The 16,116-nt window shown below is 41.9% G+C and overlaps 1 protein-coding gene across 5 annotated transcripts in view; it reads left to right on the plus strand.

The window, feature by feature from the left end:
- Positions 1-16,116, plus strand: part of XPO4 (exportin 4) — a 97,449-nt gene that overhangs the window by 68,693 nt on the left and 12,640 nt on the right. For all 5 annotated transcript variants that reach the window (XR_002125139.1, XM_019652397.1, XM_019652398.1 and 2 more), the window contains 8 exons: positions 3,050-3,226; positions 3,802-3,944; positions 4,419-4,564; positions 5,373-5,550; positions 10,214-10,373; positions 10,860-11,029; positions 11,894-12,068; positions 15,225-15,518. Coding sequence is in view for 4 of the 5 variants with exons in the window: in XM_019652397.1 (XP_019507942.1) it covers positions 3,050-3,226; positions 3,802-3,944; positions 4,419-4,564; positions 5,373-5,550; positions 10,214-10,373; positions 10,860-11,029; positions 11,894-12,068; positions 15,225-15,518 (1,443 nt within the window). In the remaining variant the exon portion in view is untranslated. The remainder of the gene's footprint in view (positions 1-3,049; positions 3,227-3,801; positions 3,945-4,418; positions 4,565-5,372; positions 5,551-10,213; positions 10,374-10,859; positions 11,030-11,893; positions 12,069-15,224; positions 15,519-16,116) is intronic.

Raw genomic sequence — 16,116 nt, forward strand, 5'->3', positions numbered from 1 at the left:
TTGCCAGGATAAGACATTTCACAGTGAGAAAGCAAATTAGAAGGTGATTGTAAATAGACAGCAGCACTCTACCCTTTAAGACTGATGGTGAAATCAATAATATAAGTGATATCTGAGACTGAGTTGTAGCTGATGATATCCTAGATACATTTTCTCAAACAATACCCAAGAAACATTGTATTTCCAAAGACAAAGAGAATATATGGCATTCTCATCAGCATGGGGAAACCTCACCAAATATTTTGTGACAAATTTGGACCGTTGTCACATTCTGCTAAAAGATGTTGACAGTGTTCATCTTTTTTTATGTTCATCCAACAAAATCGTCATGTGGATTTAATTAATGCTGAAAGCAGTATGAACATAGGTGATTGGGAGGAAATAAATGATGTAGAAATGAAAAAATTGCTTGAAGTGCTCATTTTCATTGGTATTTATAAATCTAAGTGACATGTTACTGCATGTATGGAGCCAAGAACATGGCTGTCCTTCAGTAAAATCATGAGCCGTCGAAGTTTTCAGAATGCAGTGCAGTTGGTGATAACGAATAGGAAAGGCTGGCGTTAGTGAGTCAGAACCTGTTAGAGACAGATAGATTGTACAAGTACAGTGGGGCCTCCTTGATTGCAGATTCCATATATGCAAATCCGCCCCTTATTGAATCTGTTTGTAACCCCAGTATCAGCACTTGTGGCACTTTGAGTCATTCCTGACAGGTGCCTGCAAAGAGTGATGAAAATCTGCCTCTTCTGGCACGCTTGTTCCCAGCTGAGGTCACACAAGTGGACACACTGCCTTCGTACTGTAAACGGGTCCGTTTCCCGTGTCCAGTTTGACCTTTTCTGCATTTTTGTGCAAAATGGAATATTCCACACTTTTGTCATGGAATACTGAAGTTCTTCCTGTGCAGGGACTGACTGGGTGACTTCGCTGTTTGAAATGCCCCTGAGCATGGGGCTGCATGCTGTCTGGTGCTCCTGCATGCAGGAGGGCTATGACGTCCCCTGGGGAGCAAATAGCTCGAGTACTGGTGGCCTCCGGTTCCTTGGCGACAAATTCCAAATGTACATTGAATAAGGGGTGTGAACAAACACGTAAAACACGGTTCTGTATTGATGTGGCCACCTGTACACAGTGACAGCATAGTGACCAGACAAGGAACCTCACCCTGCATCCATGAATGGGAAACGTAAATACCGCGAGTGAGAAGCACTGACTGCTTATATGATGCAGGCATCCCAGGCAGTTCCATTTAAAGGTCGTCCATTTTCGGTACACAGCAGGCTCTCCAGTAACATTGTTTCGGTCAGCGTCATTTCGCTGCAATGTTGATGAGATAGGTGGTAGGAATTTAACTCATTTCTATCAGTTAGCCTGTGTTTGTAACATTTGTTTCTTTAAACCTGGTTTCACTTAAAGTTCCAGAACCTACTGACGACATTATGCAAGGACTTACTGTGTATACTTTCAAGGCCAGGAAAATATGGAATAGAAATTGGGTTTGCTCTGTTTAAAGTCTAATTAAAATTACCTAATGAAGTTCCTTTAAGTTTTCCTTCATTCTTAGTAAATTTTTCATAAAACGACTTAAAAATATTTTTTAAATCTTGTCAGGCCTGTTTGACCCAGAAAGCGACTGTTTGCTTGTGTATACTGTGGGTTAGTAAAAGCTGAAGGAAGGCCTAAGAAAATGAGTCACTGGAAGCAGCTCACGCAGGTGCTTAGGTGTCACGAGCTGTGGCCTGGCCGAATCGGGACCACTTGCCTAAGCTCTTCCCGTGTCTTTCTTTTTTATTCTTGACAAATTGCTAGAATGCCAGTTTTAGAATGTCATCTCTGATGATGGTCCTAGAGTTCTGTATTTGTAGGTGAGAACTGTCTGTCGGCAAGTTACAGATTAGGTCTGCAGACCTTCCTTGTGCCTGGGTCACTGCCTACTGACCGAGTGTCAGAAATCGTGGGTTGTGCCACAACCTTTGTAAGAATGAAGTCATAATTCAGAGACTGCTTTGTTTGTAACAAAGTATTTATGAAAGATGGCCTAGTTAAAAACCGACCCCGAAACGAGTGTCTATAGCCTTTAGTGTGTTTTCTGTCATTTTTTGTTGGCTTTCCACTCTTCCCCACTGGACTGAGCTCGAATGGTACATGATTGTGTTTTGACACAAAGCATAGTGCTTGACACTAAGTATTTTGAGTTTCATTGAATAGTGTGGTGAATTTGTGGGTGAAGAAATTGAAACAGATGAAATTATGTGTCCAGATTATTAATTAATGGCAGAATTAGGATATGGATTCTTACTAGCGGGTGAGAAAGTTAAGTGACATGGGGAACACTTTGAGCCCTTAGCGTGTCCTTTAACCCCTGTGTGGGGCCCTTCCCCTCAGTAGGGCAGAGTACTTCGCCTGGAAATGAGGTTTGCTCACAGCCTGCATGTGGTGAGATCCTGATTGTCCAGACCTGAGTGACTGGTAGTTTCCCTCTGTCTGTGTTGCTGGCTGGCTCCTGGTGCCCTCCTGCCATCCTCAGACCCCCGCGTAGGCCCCATTCCTGCTGCTTCAAAACGGGATCAAATGATAAGGAGCGCATTCTTAAATATGCTGCTCAGGCTAGTCTGTTTTCATCATTCTCTCATCTTTCAAAAGTCATTAAAAGTGTGTAGTAAGTACACGTTTTATCTTTCATTCTAACACTTCTCTTTTTGACTACAGAAAAAATGTTAATGTTATTTTTATTTGAAAAATACATGTTCCACAAAGCACTGAACAGCTAGTCTTCTTAAAAAAATAAACATTAATTCGTTTTGCCGAAGGATTATTTAGATGAAGTTAGAAAATTTTTAGATAGTTTAATAAAAAGCCTACCCATTTTTACTGCAATGTTTGAGTTGATCAGTTACTTTTAGAACAAACTCAGCTCAATTACTGAATAATAATTGGGGATGTTGTTAAAGGAAAAACATATAAAATTGTATGCTTAGCTATGTGACTCTTGTAATGCCCGTCTTCTTTCTCTGGCCATCGCTTTATGAATCTTCCTTTCTCTTAGCTTGATAAAGATGACATGGTATACATGGAAGCATATGACAAGTTGCTGGAGTCCTGGCTGACTTTGGTCCAAGATGACAAACATTTCCATAAAGGCTTTTTTACCCAGCATGCAGTTCAAGTCTTCAACTCCTACATTCAATGCCACCTGGCCGCTCCAGACGGCACAAGGAATTTGGTAAGTTTTAAGCTGGATTGTAAGGACGTCTGTCTCATCATAGGCTCTATCTTAACCTGTTTTACCCTGTTGTATATTGTATAATGCTGGAAATTCAAGATGAGCTTCTTGAGAAGGTTTGCTGAGAGCATTGGATGAACAGCAGAAGTGGTCCCCTTATCTAAATGTACCCTGTTTGTGGGATGTGACCGGTAGTTATCTCCGTTTCTTTGGTTTTCATTTACCACCTGTGTCTCCCTAGTTGTCATGTGGTATGAGTGACTTCTTGTGCCCAAGGGCCATGGATCTTTTCAGTGACAGAAGTTCAATTGTCCAGTGTGGGTGTGTGGTTAACTGGTTTACCATGTGTGCTATGGGGTCATATCCTTCACTTCTTTCTCTTCTGTTTTCCCCCTTTCTGGTGCCTCCAGGGCTGTCGGCATAGTTAGATAGGAGTCCTTAGACGGATGACCTAAAGGGTGGCTCTGTCCAGCTCCCTGCTTGTGTGGAGTGCCCGGGTTGTTTCACAATGGAAACATGTGGTGTGGGACAGAAGAGTGCAGCCGCTCACTTTCTCTCTCTCTCATCCATAACAGACTGCCAATGGTGTGGCCTCTCGTGAGGAGGAAGAAATCAGTGAGCTGCAAGAGGATGATCGAGACCAGTTTTCAGATCAGCTAGCCAGTGTGGGGATGCTGGGAAGAATTGCTGCCGAGCACTGCATGCCTCTCCTGACAAGGTACACACTGCCACAGAGACCCATGGTGCAAACATGCCACAGAGCTAGAGATTTTAAGCACCCCCACCCGCACCTAGCACACTGGAGCAAGCAGACAGACAAACTCCTGGTTGCATTTCTTGGCTTGTACATTGAAGCCAAAGCACTGCAGCATAGGTGGCAGACAGGTTATGGAAAGCATGGGATGACACATGATTTGAGCTGTATCATAAACACTTGGAATACCAGTTTCCAAATGCCTGTTGTAAGCCTTGATTGTTTCTAAAGCAGTGTTTTAATTCTGTGACATAAACGATAAATGACAGTTCCTGTAGTGCTTTGAGAAGAGTTGCGAGCTATAATATAATAAAGACTCCTGTATTTGTGTGTTTGTGCTAACATCTTCATTTATGTGGTCTAACACATGGGAGTTATAAGTCATTCTAGGTGCTGCTTACTGAACTTTCTGAAGCCGTTGTTTTTGCCCTCCTGTAGTTTGTTAGAAGAAAGGGTGACGAGGCTCCATGGCCAGTTGCAGCGTCATCAGCAGCACCTACTAGCTTCTCCCGGCTCTGGCACCATCGACAACAAAATGCTTGATGATCTGTACGAAGACATTCACTGGCTTATTTTAGTTACAGGTTGGTTGGGTATTTCTTTTTAAAATGTGATTGCCAGCTGAGCAATTTAGGCCTTAAAAGAAGCTTTATGAGTTAAAAACAATAGCCCATACCTACTATTAGAGGAAATATGGAGTCAGCTGCTGTATGTTACAGCTACGGATGTGTTTTTAAAAACTAGCAGCTAACATGTATTCAGTGCCTATTGCATACCAAGTGTTTTATGTGGAGCTCCTTGTAGCACACGGAGCTAGTACTGTTATTAGGTATTATTGTTGTCATTGTTGCTGTCCCATCTTATAAATGGAGAGGCTGAGACCTAGTTGTAAGTAGTCAGCCCGTGGTGGCCCATGGTAATGTCGGACCAGATGCAGGTCTTGGCAGTCTGGCTTTTAGAGTCTTCTTCCGTAGCCGTACTGTCAGTGTTTCTGTATTGTAAATAATCATGAAAGAAATACTAAGTTTTGAAAAAACATTCCCAAATATTGACTTTTCATATAGATAATAATAGAATTCCTACTAACTTTACAGAATATATTACTGAAAATTATTAAAAGGTAGTATATTAAAAAGCCTACATGTCAGTATGAGTTATAAAATTGTTGACTAAAACATCTGTCCTTTGTCCTTTCCTGTTTTTTGAGAGTTAATTATCTAAGAAATAAAACGTCTTCTCATCAAACTTGGAATGAATATATTAAATTTATGATTTACTTTTACATCAATTTATATGATGTATATAAATCAAATAAGACTGAAAACATTTGTAGTGCAATTTGATAACTGTAGATTTGTTAAGTGTTCGTTTTTAATTTTTTTTAAACTGAAGGCTACCTCTTAGCTGATGATACTCAGGGAGAGACTCCGCTAATACCTCCAGAAATAATGGAATATTCCATTAAGCACTCATCTGAAGTTGACATTAATACAACACTTCAAATTTTGGGATCTCCAGGAGAAAAAGCTTCTTCCATCCCAGGGTACAACAGAACAGATTCTGTGATTAGGTAATATGAACTCTATAGCTGTGCTCTTATAATTTATACTGTTTTATAAATTCTGAGTTGATGGGTAGATGACTTGAGTGTTAGGCACGTTGTCAGTCTCTCTCATTCATGAAAGAAGAGAAAACTTGGAGAAGTCTTGACGTAAACAAGGACGGCAAGGACCCAGTGTATTTAAGCAGCACCCCCCTGGTGAGCCTGACAGCCATGCCCAGTCCTGAGGGGGACAGACGTCCGGGATTCTGAATACAGTGAGCCTCTGGGGGGACATTCACCCCAGTGTACTGCACTCTGACCATCTCCCTCGTTCATCCGTCAGCAAGCCATGCTGAGGTGGGGCAGGAGCCCTGAGTGCAGAACCAAAACATGGGTGGTTCTCAGCAGCCAGATGCACGCTAACAAGCCTGTGGTTCATGATGCTAAAACTAAACGTCAGTGTCTTACTTAAGGGAAACTGTGATCCTGTCTTACACAGTAGAAATATTTGCCCTGGTGAATATGTGAAACGGAGAGCCTGCCAGTAAAGCTATGAGACTATGCCTCAAATGAGAGAATTCTCTTCCTCTTCTTAACAGCAATGGCCACTTTCTTATTAATCCTTAATGGTGACATTAAGGAGAGGCTTACGCCGACTGGACATCCTCCTAGAAAACAGCACTTCAGATTTTTTTAATTTCAGTGCTTTAACTTCCGGTTGCAGGCAGAGGTAGCAGTAATAAAATACCACTGGTTTTTGTGAATTGCAAAATCAGTAACTCCAACAGGATGGGTGCTGTCCCCCTCACTCTTTTTATTTTAATGCCAAAATACGTGGGTGTCATTTAAACCTGTGCAGTAGAAAATAGACGAGTGTTTAAAAAAATGAACTGTTACTAGCAAGATAATATTTGGGGATTTATTCCTTTATTGCTGCATTCTTTTGTTTGAAATAAAATACCAGTGCTCTTGGAACAGTTTCCTCCCTTCCTTGGGAGACTGTAGGCCTTAGATTGAGTGTCTGGAACCCATCGCTCTGCTTTGCTTTGATTCATGGTGAACGGTCTTTCTGGGCATTGTCACATGATACTCTGTGTCATATTTCTTGCTGGGCAGTGTCATTAGCAGTGCTTTCCTTGTATTTTCAGTGTGTTTTCAATTTTTGCCAGTCCCAGGTATCACCGGGGGAGCAAAACATTGTGGTATGTGAGAGCACAGACTATAGAGGGCTGAGGTGAGGGTTGGAACACCCACCAACAACATTGCCACTTGGTTTTGCATTTGTTTGTTTGTTTGTTTGTTTGTTTGTTTGTTTGTTTGTTTTAGTCCAAAGAATTAATGCGAAGCTGAATGGGATATGGGAGAAACACTCCTTGTTCGACTAAATGTTCGACTAAATGTTTGACCAAGCTCACATTGAAGAAGTGGTTTTTTAACAGATGGTGATTGAGCTCCTCCTTTGTAGCGGGCTCTATTCCAGGATTTGGGATACACCAGTGAGAAAACAGACCCACATCGCTTCCCTTTGCAAGCTTGTTGTAGGGGAGAGATGCTAACTAAGTTCCTTATGTAGCATGTCAGGGGACCACTTGTTGGAAGGAGATGAGCAGGGTGGGGTCAGGTGTGCAGGCCCAGGGACCATAATGACTTCACAGTGTGATGAGGTCTGGTGAGCCACAGCTGGAATGGGCAAGGGCCCTGGAGGTTGGGGAACAGCCGTGCCGAGGCCGCTGTGGACACAGTAATGGGAAGCGGGGATGGAGGGACATCAGTGCTGGCTCAGGTCTTTGTAGTCTCTGCTTTGATACGTGGGGTGCTTGTGTCGGATGTGAGCCAAGGAGCTTAGTCTGCTGCACTGAGAGAGAAGTATTGGGCCGAGGTGGGAGCAGGAGCTCAATTCAGTCACCCAGAGAAGATGCTGGCCCAGCCTGGGTGATGACGAGGTCATGAGAGTTAGGGAAAGCTAGCGCACCATGCTGACTGTGGGTCTATGAAATGCAAGGTGATCCAGGATTTCCCATAATGCCAAGACTGGATATGGGACCCTGAGTGCTGCCTGGAATACAAAATATGTTCCCAAAGCATGCTGAAGAAACTGAATAGGACCAGGTGTTCACCTTGGGACAGCAGCCACTAATGCAGTAGTGTGACGTCGTCATTGGCTCATTCTTCGACCGCTCAAGGTGCCAGGATCTGAGGGTACCACAGAAGCGTGGTGAGAGTGTGGGAGATGCGTCCGGGTTCAACGAGGCTGTGGCAGGGGAGGACCACGGCAGGGCTCCTGGAAGAGATGGTAGGAGGCGAAGGGTGCCCAAGCACTGACAGTAGCATGGGGAAGGTGTCTGATGGGGACGGAGAAGTCAGATGGGCGCTGTGGAGCTGCTCACCGAGGAGTGAGAAGGCTCTGGAAGGGGGATCGGGGGGAACTGGTCAGATTGCTGTAGGAGGGTTCCAGTGTAGAGGATGGATTAGAGGATGACAGGTAAGTGCGGGAGCGCCGTCCTTAGTGGCGGAGTGAAGGTGGAAGGGCGGATGGCTATGTAGGGGCAGCTCTAGGACACGCTGCTTCTTGTGAGTACGATGACAAGGACAGAGGGAGGAGTGAACACAGGCTTCCAGGGAGCTGCAGGTTTACCTGTCTGGTGCTTGTCCTCTTACCTTGCTGCCACTTTACAAAGAAGGCCACAGCTCTCCCTCATGCGGAGTCTCACTGTGGTGGGTGGGCAGGTGTGAAACCTGCAGTGTGCCAAATAAGAGGGCAGTTCCAGGTAGGGAGTGATGAGGGGCTGAGAAGGAGGACCAGTCACTTTGCACGACAGGAGGTTTTCATTCCTTTGCTTTAAATAACACTGGAGAGGGACCTAATCATGTTGTCAGTTACCAGATTATTAAAACTTATTTCTGATGGTAGATCTCTGTGATTTTTGACATACAACTTGGAAGTTCAAATACTCATGGGACCCTGCTGTTTTAAAAATGCATTCCATGTAGTTAGGTGAACAAGTTTTCTGGGTGCATATAGTTATCAAAATATGAAAAACAGGAGTCAAATTATACTTAACTCTGTCACCTTTTAGCAATAAGTAATATTTTTCCACAGATTCATGAGCTAATTTGAAAAAATGAAACCCTGCTACGTTAATCTCATTCAGAGATGTATAAAATTTTATACTTATGTTTAATACTTTATTCAATTTCTGTTATATTTTGCTCAATTGTGTACTAATACATATTGTAATGATAGCTGAATCCAGAAGACATTTTAGAAAGTCTTATGATCATTGGAAATTTTTTATATCATATTTCAGTATCTAGACATTTATTTCAGAGAAGTATGTGGTGTGATCAATAAAATATGTATAAAAACTTATTATATTAGGATAATATTCTATGAAATTAAAATTTAAGGAAACAATGTAAAATTTCCAACTTGTTTATTTTTCAAATGGATGATGATGGGTATCACAACACTATGCTAATTAGATCCCAGTGCATAAATTTAAGTAACTGTAACTTTATTTCAAATTCTGTTAGGCTGCAAGTTAATGTCATTTAAAACTATTACTTTCATGGGATAAATCTGATACATCAATTTAAATGTATTGTGAGGTCGTTAGGGTATTTTTGTTCACATACACCCTAAAATCATTTTTTAAAGTGTGAGCACTAGTGGTATTGGGAGTATGTATAGTGAAAAAAGGGGTTCGCAGCAGAACCTTACAGACCGCCTGTGTGAAGAAATCAGCCGACTAGGAGGATATCAGACTGGGAGAGAGTAAGAAACAGAGTGGGGACATGGGAGTGCAGTGCCAGGGGACATCTCAGAAGGGCAGTGTGGTCAGTAGGGCCCAGCTGCATGAGACGGTCAGGTGGAGAAAGAACTGAAGCCTGCCCATGAGATTCCATCACAAGCAGACAATGTCAGCCACCTTGGAGCAGCAGGGAAGAGAGAAGGCAGACCGTAGGGGATGAGAGTCCCTGTCCTGGCGCTCATACTCACGGTGATCATGTGATAATGCTTTTTTCCAGTCAGTCCTTGCTTCTGTGCCTTTTAGCTGAAGTCAAGTTAAATGTATCCCCTTCTGCTTATGCGCCCCCTCCTCCCACCCCAGAACATCATGCTGTATTAACACCACACAGCCATGAGTTATGTGACGTAGGAAAGGACAGTGCATGCAACATTTTTATTTTAAAATACCGTTAAGAATCAAGTTTGTTAGGAAATAAATGGGAATATCAGGTTTAGAGACAAGACTATTCAGAATGTGTGGCAGTCAGTTACTTACCAGACCCTGTACCATAAAACCAATCCATGAAGACAGTCAGTGCCAGCCATTGCAGAAGGAGGTAGGGATGGCGGGCTGAAGGCTTTAGCGTTTGTGCTGAACTTTTGATTTTATGTACTTCTACATCTTACACCTAAAAAATCTCCTAAGATGATAATGCGGGTACAACTTCAACAGACTGAGAGTCTGGCCACGACTCCCCTTGCTCGCTCTGTCTCATTTACTATTTCCCGAACAGTCAGCAATAGTGGGGCATTTGTCTGCAACCTGACTGATGAAAATGTCAAGTGTAGCCTGGCCTGAATCCAGGGAGTTGAGATACAAAAAGGGACTTTAATGAAGACGGTAGGTTAGACCGCCAACAAGTAGCACAGAGAATGAAGGACTTTTCTTTTATCCCGCAGGCTGTTATCTGCCATTCTGAGAGTTTCAGAAGTTGAGTCTCGGGCAATCAGAGCAGACCTCACTCACCTGCTGAGCCCTCAGATGGGGAAAGACATTGTCTGGTTCCTGAAGCGCTGGGCCAAGACTTACCTGCTGGTGGATGAGAAGCTGTATGATCAGGTCAGAACGCGAAGCTGCTAGACTTTGTTTGTGTTCACGATGATGGCAGTTGTAAAAACGAGGACATTTTTCTTAGTGGTTTTCTCGTCAAAATGTGACTAAGCGCTGAATGGATGTTCTCCACGTTGAAGACAGCTGTATGAGTGGCATGTTATTCTAATAACCTCTCTTAGAGCATATCGTCTGAGCTTATTTTAACCTATATTTAGTTACAGATTGCTATTTGAGAATGGGTCAGTTTATGCTCTTTGTATGTGGTATAAAGACCATGTTAGTGTGTTAATAACAATGATTAAAGCTGACAGGAAAACTAAGTGGATCGAGGATGTCTCTTTTGGACTTAACAGAAATGAATTCATTTCTGAAATTGACGTGAAGTAAGCAGTAGTTCATATTTAGACGCTCATTTTAGTTTGATTTTTCCTATGGATTTTTTTTCAGCTGATCGTTTTTCCTGGCCTAAAAAAGATTGTTTTCTCTCTTAAGATAAGTTTGCCATTCAGCACAGCATTTGGAGCAGACACGGAGGGTTCTCAGTGGATTGTTGGCTACCTCTTACAGAAAGTCATCAGCAATCTCTCGGTGTGGAGCAGTGAGCAGGACCTCGCAAACGACACCGTGCAGCTCCTTGTCACCTTGGTGGAAAGAAGAGAGAGGTAAGCTGACTGGGTTGCAAGAGGCAGACTCCGTGTGTGTGTGTGTGTGTGTGTGTGTGTGTGTGTGTGTGTGTGTGTGTGTTTGTTTTTTGTTTTTTGAAAATTGCCTTTTCAAAACAATTACAAGGTCGTAAGTTCCAGATAGACCTTGCATTTTCGGAGCACTGTGCTTAACAAGCAATGTCATATTGTTACAAAAGCAGGTAGGTCCCTCCCCTGTTACAAATGAGGATGGCCTCTACTGTTCAGGATTTGGCATCAGAGTATCTTATGAGTAACATGTTTAGTTTAGTAATTTATTTAGAAATTAAAGTTTTAAAAGCACTTTAATATAGAACAGTCTCATTTGACTTTTCACGTATCCTATTAGTATTACTGCATTTTTAAGATGAGAAAAACTGATACTTTAATTATTTAATTTAATTTAATTTTGCAAAGTATAATAAAATTTGTAGTGCTTTTTACAGCAAATTCTGGAAATGTTTTCATTTTTTCCTACTGCATAGGAATATCATTATTGTTATTACTATTGTCATTGGCTATGAATTATTAAATTCTTATAGTTTACTAGGCACTGTTCCAAGCATTTCATGTAGAGTATCTCATTTAGTGACATCAGTCTCTGCCATGAGATATGGGGCTGTAATTGCTATTGTTATCCTTACTTTACAGATCAGAGAGATTAAGTACATTTTACATTGTCAGATTACCAATGGGATTTGAATGCAAGGTATGGGATTCCAAAATCTTTGCCAAGTTTACTGCACTTTAAAAATATTTAAATCCAACCACTCCCATTTTGGTTTACTTAGTCAACATACAGTGTAAGTAATGCATCTTGTATTTTGTTGTTTATTCTCACAGGGCCAACTTGGTAATCCAGTGTGAGAACTGGTGGAACTTAGCTAAGCAGTTTGCCAGCCGAAGCCCCCCTCTGAATTTCCTGTCCAGTCCGGTGCAGAGGACGCTGATGAAGGCCCTTGTCTTGGGAGGTTTTGCACATATGGACACAGAGACCAAACAGCAGTATTGGACTGAGGTGATAATTTCTTGTTTTCATTGCTCCCTCTTGTGTAACTACTTGATTTGTGTATGTGTTGCCAGAGAATGGTCTGTGGAGACATAACTGTGTTAGTCATGGCTGTTCTGACATTTTTTCCTCCTAATGAGTAGGTTGGAGCTTATTATTTCACAAATATCTTATGATTTGCCCATACCTGCTGATGTGATGATATTGAATGTTATCAAGTGTTCCACAGTTGAGGCACATTTTCCCCAACTCAGATGAGAGCCTGAACTAGTACATTAATTCTTCATCAATGATCAGTGAGCTGTAACTTGTCTTGAACAAAAAGATATGAATTAACCACTGTATTGGTTTGCTAGGTTGCTGTGACAGAATACCGCAAATGTAGTGGCTTCAACAACACAAGTGTGTTGTCGTCTCCCAAGTCTGGAGGCTGGATGCCTGAGGTCCAGGTCTTGGCAGGCTGGTTCTCCCCGAGGCTGCAGGGGAGACTTTCTAGCCTCCGCCCAGCTTCTGGTGGTCTTCAGGCAGTCTTCCGTGTTCCTTGGCTTGTCATCACCCCATCTCTGCCTCCATCTTCATGGGACATTCTCCATGTCTGCATGTCTGTGTCCAAATGTCCCCTCTTTGTAAGGGCACCAGTCATACTGGATTACCGGCCACCCTAATGACCCCATCTTAATTTAACTAATTACATCTGAAACAACCCTATTTCCACATTAGGGCATGTTCTGAGGTACTAGGGGTGTGGACTTCAACATACCAACTTTGGGGTGGCATAAGTGAACCCTTAACAACCACCAGGGGTGTTGTCTCAAAAATAAGCTTTAAATCGGGAACCGGCCGTTACCAGTATATGCAGCTTGCCACCCTTAGTCCTTGCTTGAGAAGGGGCAGACATTAGGCAGGTGTGACTAAGGGACCAGATGGAAAACCAGGCTGAATCATTGTATTACCATAATACAGCTTTAAATAGAATTAAGATATTACCTTCATGAATATGCCTATTCGCTCTTATACCCAGGGCAGCACTAGTTATCAGAAGTTATGTTCTATGTAAGAGGAGTTGGAAAGGGAAAAAAACAGGCAAGAGGTTGTGTTGGGCTTGACCTTGTAGAACAGAGGTTGGCAAACTGTAGCCCACAGACCAAAACCAGCCTGCTCTCTGCTTTTATAAAGAAAGTTTTATTGAAACCTGTTCACGTTCAATTGTTATATCTTGTCTTTGGCTGCTTCTGCACTACAGTGCAGTCGTAACTGAGTAGTTGGGCCAGAGGTAGTGTGTCCTACCAAGTTAAAATAGTTACCCTCTGGCCCGTTACAGAAAATAGTTTGCCAGTCCCTACTGTGGAGGCTTAATTTTTTATTGGAAAGAGATGAAGATAGTGGCAGAATTCTGTGAATGGTGTTAAGGAAGTTGTGTTCTGTGATTTGTGGTTTCTTCTCTCTCTCTCTCTCTCTCTCTCTCTCTCTCTCTCTCTCTCTCTCTAACTAAATTACTTAAGGAGGTAGGATGAAAGCATGCACTTATGCTTTTCATAAATATTTTTTTTTATTGAGATGTAATTGACATGCACCAACAATATACATTTAAGGTGTACAGGATAATGGTTTGACTTAAATATATATTGTGAAATGATTACTCAATAAGTTATCATCCATCATCTCATATAGATACAATAAAAAGAAAAGGTTAAAAATGAAAAAAACTTTTTTCCTTGTGATGAGAACCCTTAGGATTTACTCTTTTAGCTCTTTTTTTTTTTTTGAAGATTTTTATTGGGGAATCAGGGAAGGGGAACAGACAAGTTGCTGTCCTTTTGTTCTTCAGCCTAGCTGTGGAGGAGCTTCACTGGCCCAAGTTGGCACCATCATTGCGCTCTTCCCGGGTGAGGCAGATCAGTCACCGGCTTCTGGATGGCCTCTCATGGTGGCTGCTGGCCGCTCACGTTGGCTGCTGGCTACACACGGTACCTAGCCCATGGCAACCCATTGCAGCAGGGGCTGCAGCCTGCGCCGTCGCCGGCGACTCATGGCAGCCCAGCTCCAGTTTGAGCTGTTGTTCAGCATCTTAGCTGTGGAGGGCAGTGTCACTGGCCCTCATATGTAGGATCCGAACCAGGGCCCTCTGGCGTCCCAAGCCAGCTCTTAACCAACGCGCCACTCGGCCGGCCCACTCTCTTAGCTTTTTTATATATCGTATAGCAGAATTAGCTGTAGTCACTGTGTTGTGCAACGCATCCCTAGCTTGTGTGTATTGTAACTGGAAGTTTATACCTTTTGGCCATCTTCCTCCAATTCTCCCTCTCCCCACCTCCACCTTTGAAAACAAAACGAATTTTTCTATGAGTTTGTTGGTTTTGTGGGGGTTTTTTTATTAAAAAAAAAACACCAGATTCCTCATATAAGTGAGATCATACGGCATCTGTCTTTCTCTGTCTGACTTATTTCACTCAGCACAATACCCTCTAGATCCATCCATGTTGTTGCAACAGCAGGATTTCCTTTTTTTTTTTTTTTTTATGGCTGAATTAGTATTCCAGTGTGTGTGTGCGCACTTGCGCATTTAAAATATATAGACACATACACCACAACTTCTGTATCTAGTCATTCATCAACTGGCACTCAGGCTGTTTCCATGTCTTGGCCACTTGGCCATGGGGGTGCAGGGATCTTTTCTAATTAGAGTTTTTCATTTCCTCTGAATATATTCCAAGTGGAATTGCTGGGTCATAAGGTAGTTCTAATTGAAAGTTTTTGAGGAACTGCTATCCTGTTGTCCATAGTGGCTGCACCATTTTGTTCTCACCAGCAGTGCACAAGGTTCCCTTTTCTCCACATCCTTGCCAGCACGTGTTACCTCATCTTTTTGATTATGGCCATTCTGATAGGTTTGAGGTGATATCTTGTGGTGGCTTTGATTTGCATTTCTCTGCTGATTAGTGACTTGGATTCTCTTTTTGTGTATTGTGTGTTGTTTCTCTTTCTGCCAGAAGGGAGAATATAATGTAGGGTTCAAATAGTCTTTGTTTTCTGTGCTTTTTCTACCTCCAACAATTAGAACTGTTTTGGAAAGTGACTATTTTTCCAAGTTGGGGTCATAAAGTTGAAGAGATCAATGAGGTATGTGAATCGACCTTTTAGAAAATTTGTGTTTCTTTTTCGTAGGTTCTTCAGCCACTTCAGCAGCGGTTCTTAAGAGTGATAAATCAGGAGAACTTCCAGCAGATGTGTCAGCAGGAAGAAGTCAAGCAGGAAATCACTACGACGCTTGAGGCCCTGTGTGGCATCGCAGAGGCTACCCAGATTGACAACGTAGCAATCCTTTTTAATTTTTTAATGGACTTCCTTACCAACTGCATTGGGCTGATGGAAGTTTACAAAAACACCCCAGAGACTGTCAATCTCATCATAGAAGTTTTTGTTGAAGTTGCACATAAACAGATATGCTATCTTGGAGAGGTGAGCACTTCCTGTTTTATCCTCAGGATGAAAACTCCCTAAAGCTGTAACACAGTAGTAGATACTTTACTTCAGATTTAATGAACATTATCTGAAGTATTTGCACGCCTCCAAAAGAATTTTCAAAAAGACTGTTTTTAAAAGAACTCAGAATTCAGAGGAAGACATATTGAATGAATATAAATTCTTGTCCTAGAGATATGTTAATGTCTTAGGGCTAATATGTTATTAACTCAGATTCATCCAAATAAGGAATATTTGATAAAACAAAAGAATTATGGTAGAAAATTTTAACCAGTTTCTCTGGTAGAACTCTAAGGCTTAAAATTTCAAATGGCAGTTTGTTTCTTTTGCTTTGTAAATCAGATGAGTGTTGAGACACACTAACTTCTTTTATATTCAATAAGCTAAGATGTATTTTTTGGCCCTTTAGATTATTTAGAAAGCTGTTTTAAAACAATCTTAAAAATGTATGTTAGCAGATTAGCATAAATTTTGTTCCAAATCATTTAATTTGTAGTTGTTGTCAGATCAAAAGTGAGGTTATATTTTAAATACTATATATGTAGTCACAGATGCATTACTGAGGGGGCAGGCC

Source organism: Hipposideros armiger, unplaced genomic scaffold, assembly GCF_001890085.2.
Source record: "Hipposideros armiger isolate ML-2016 unplaced genomic scaffold, ASM189008v1 scaffold_178, whole genome shotgun sequence".
In the NCBI taxonomy this organism is placed as follows: domain Eukaryota; kingdom Metazoa; phylum Chordata; class Mammalia; order Chiroptera; family Hipposideridae; genus Hipposideros; species Hipposideros armiger.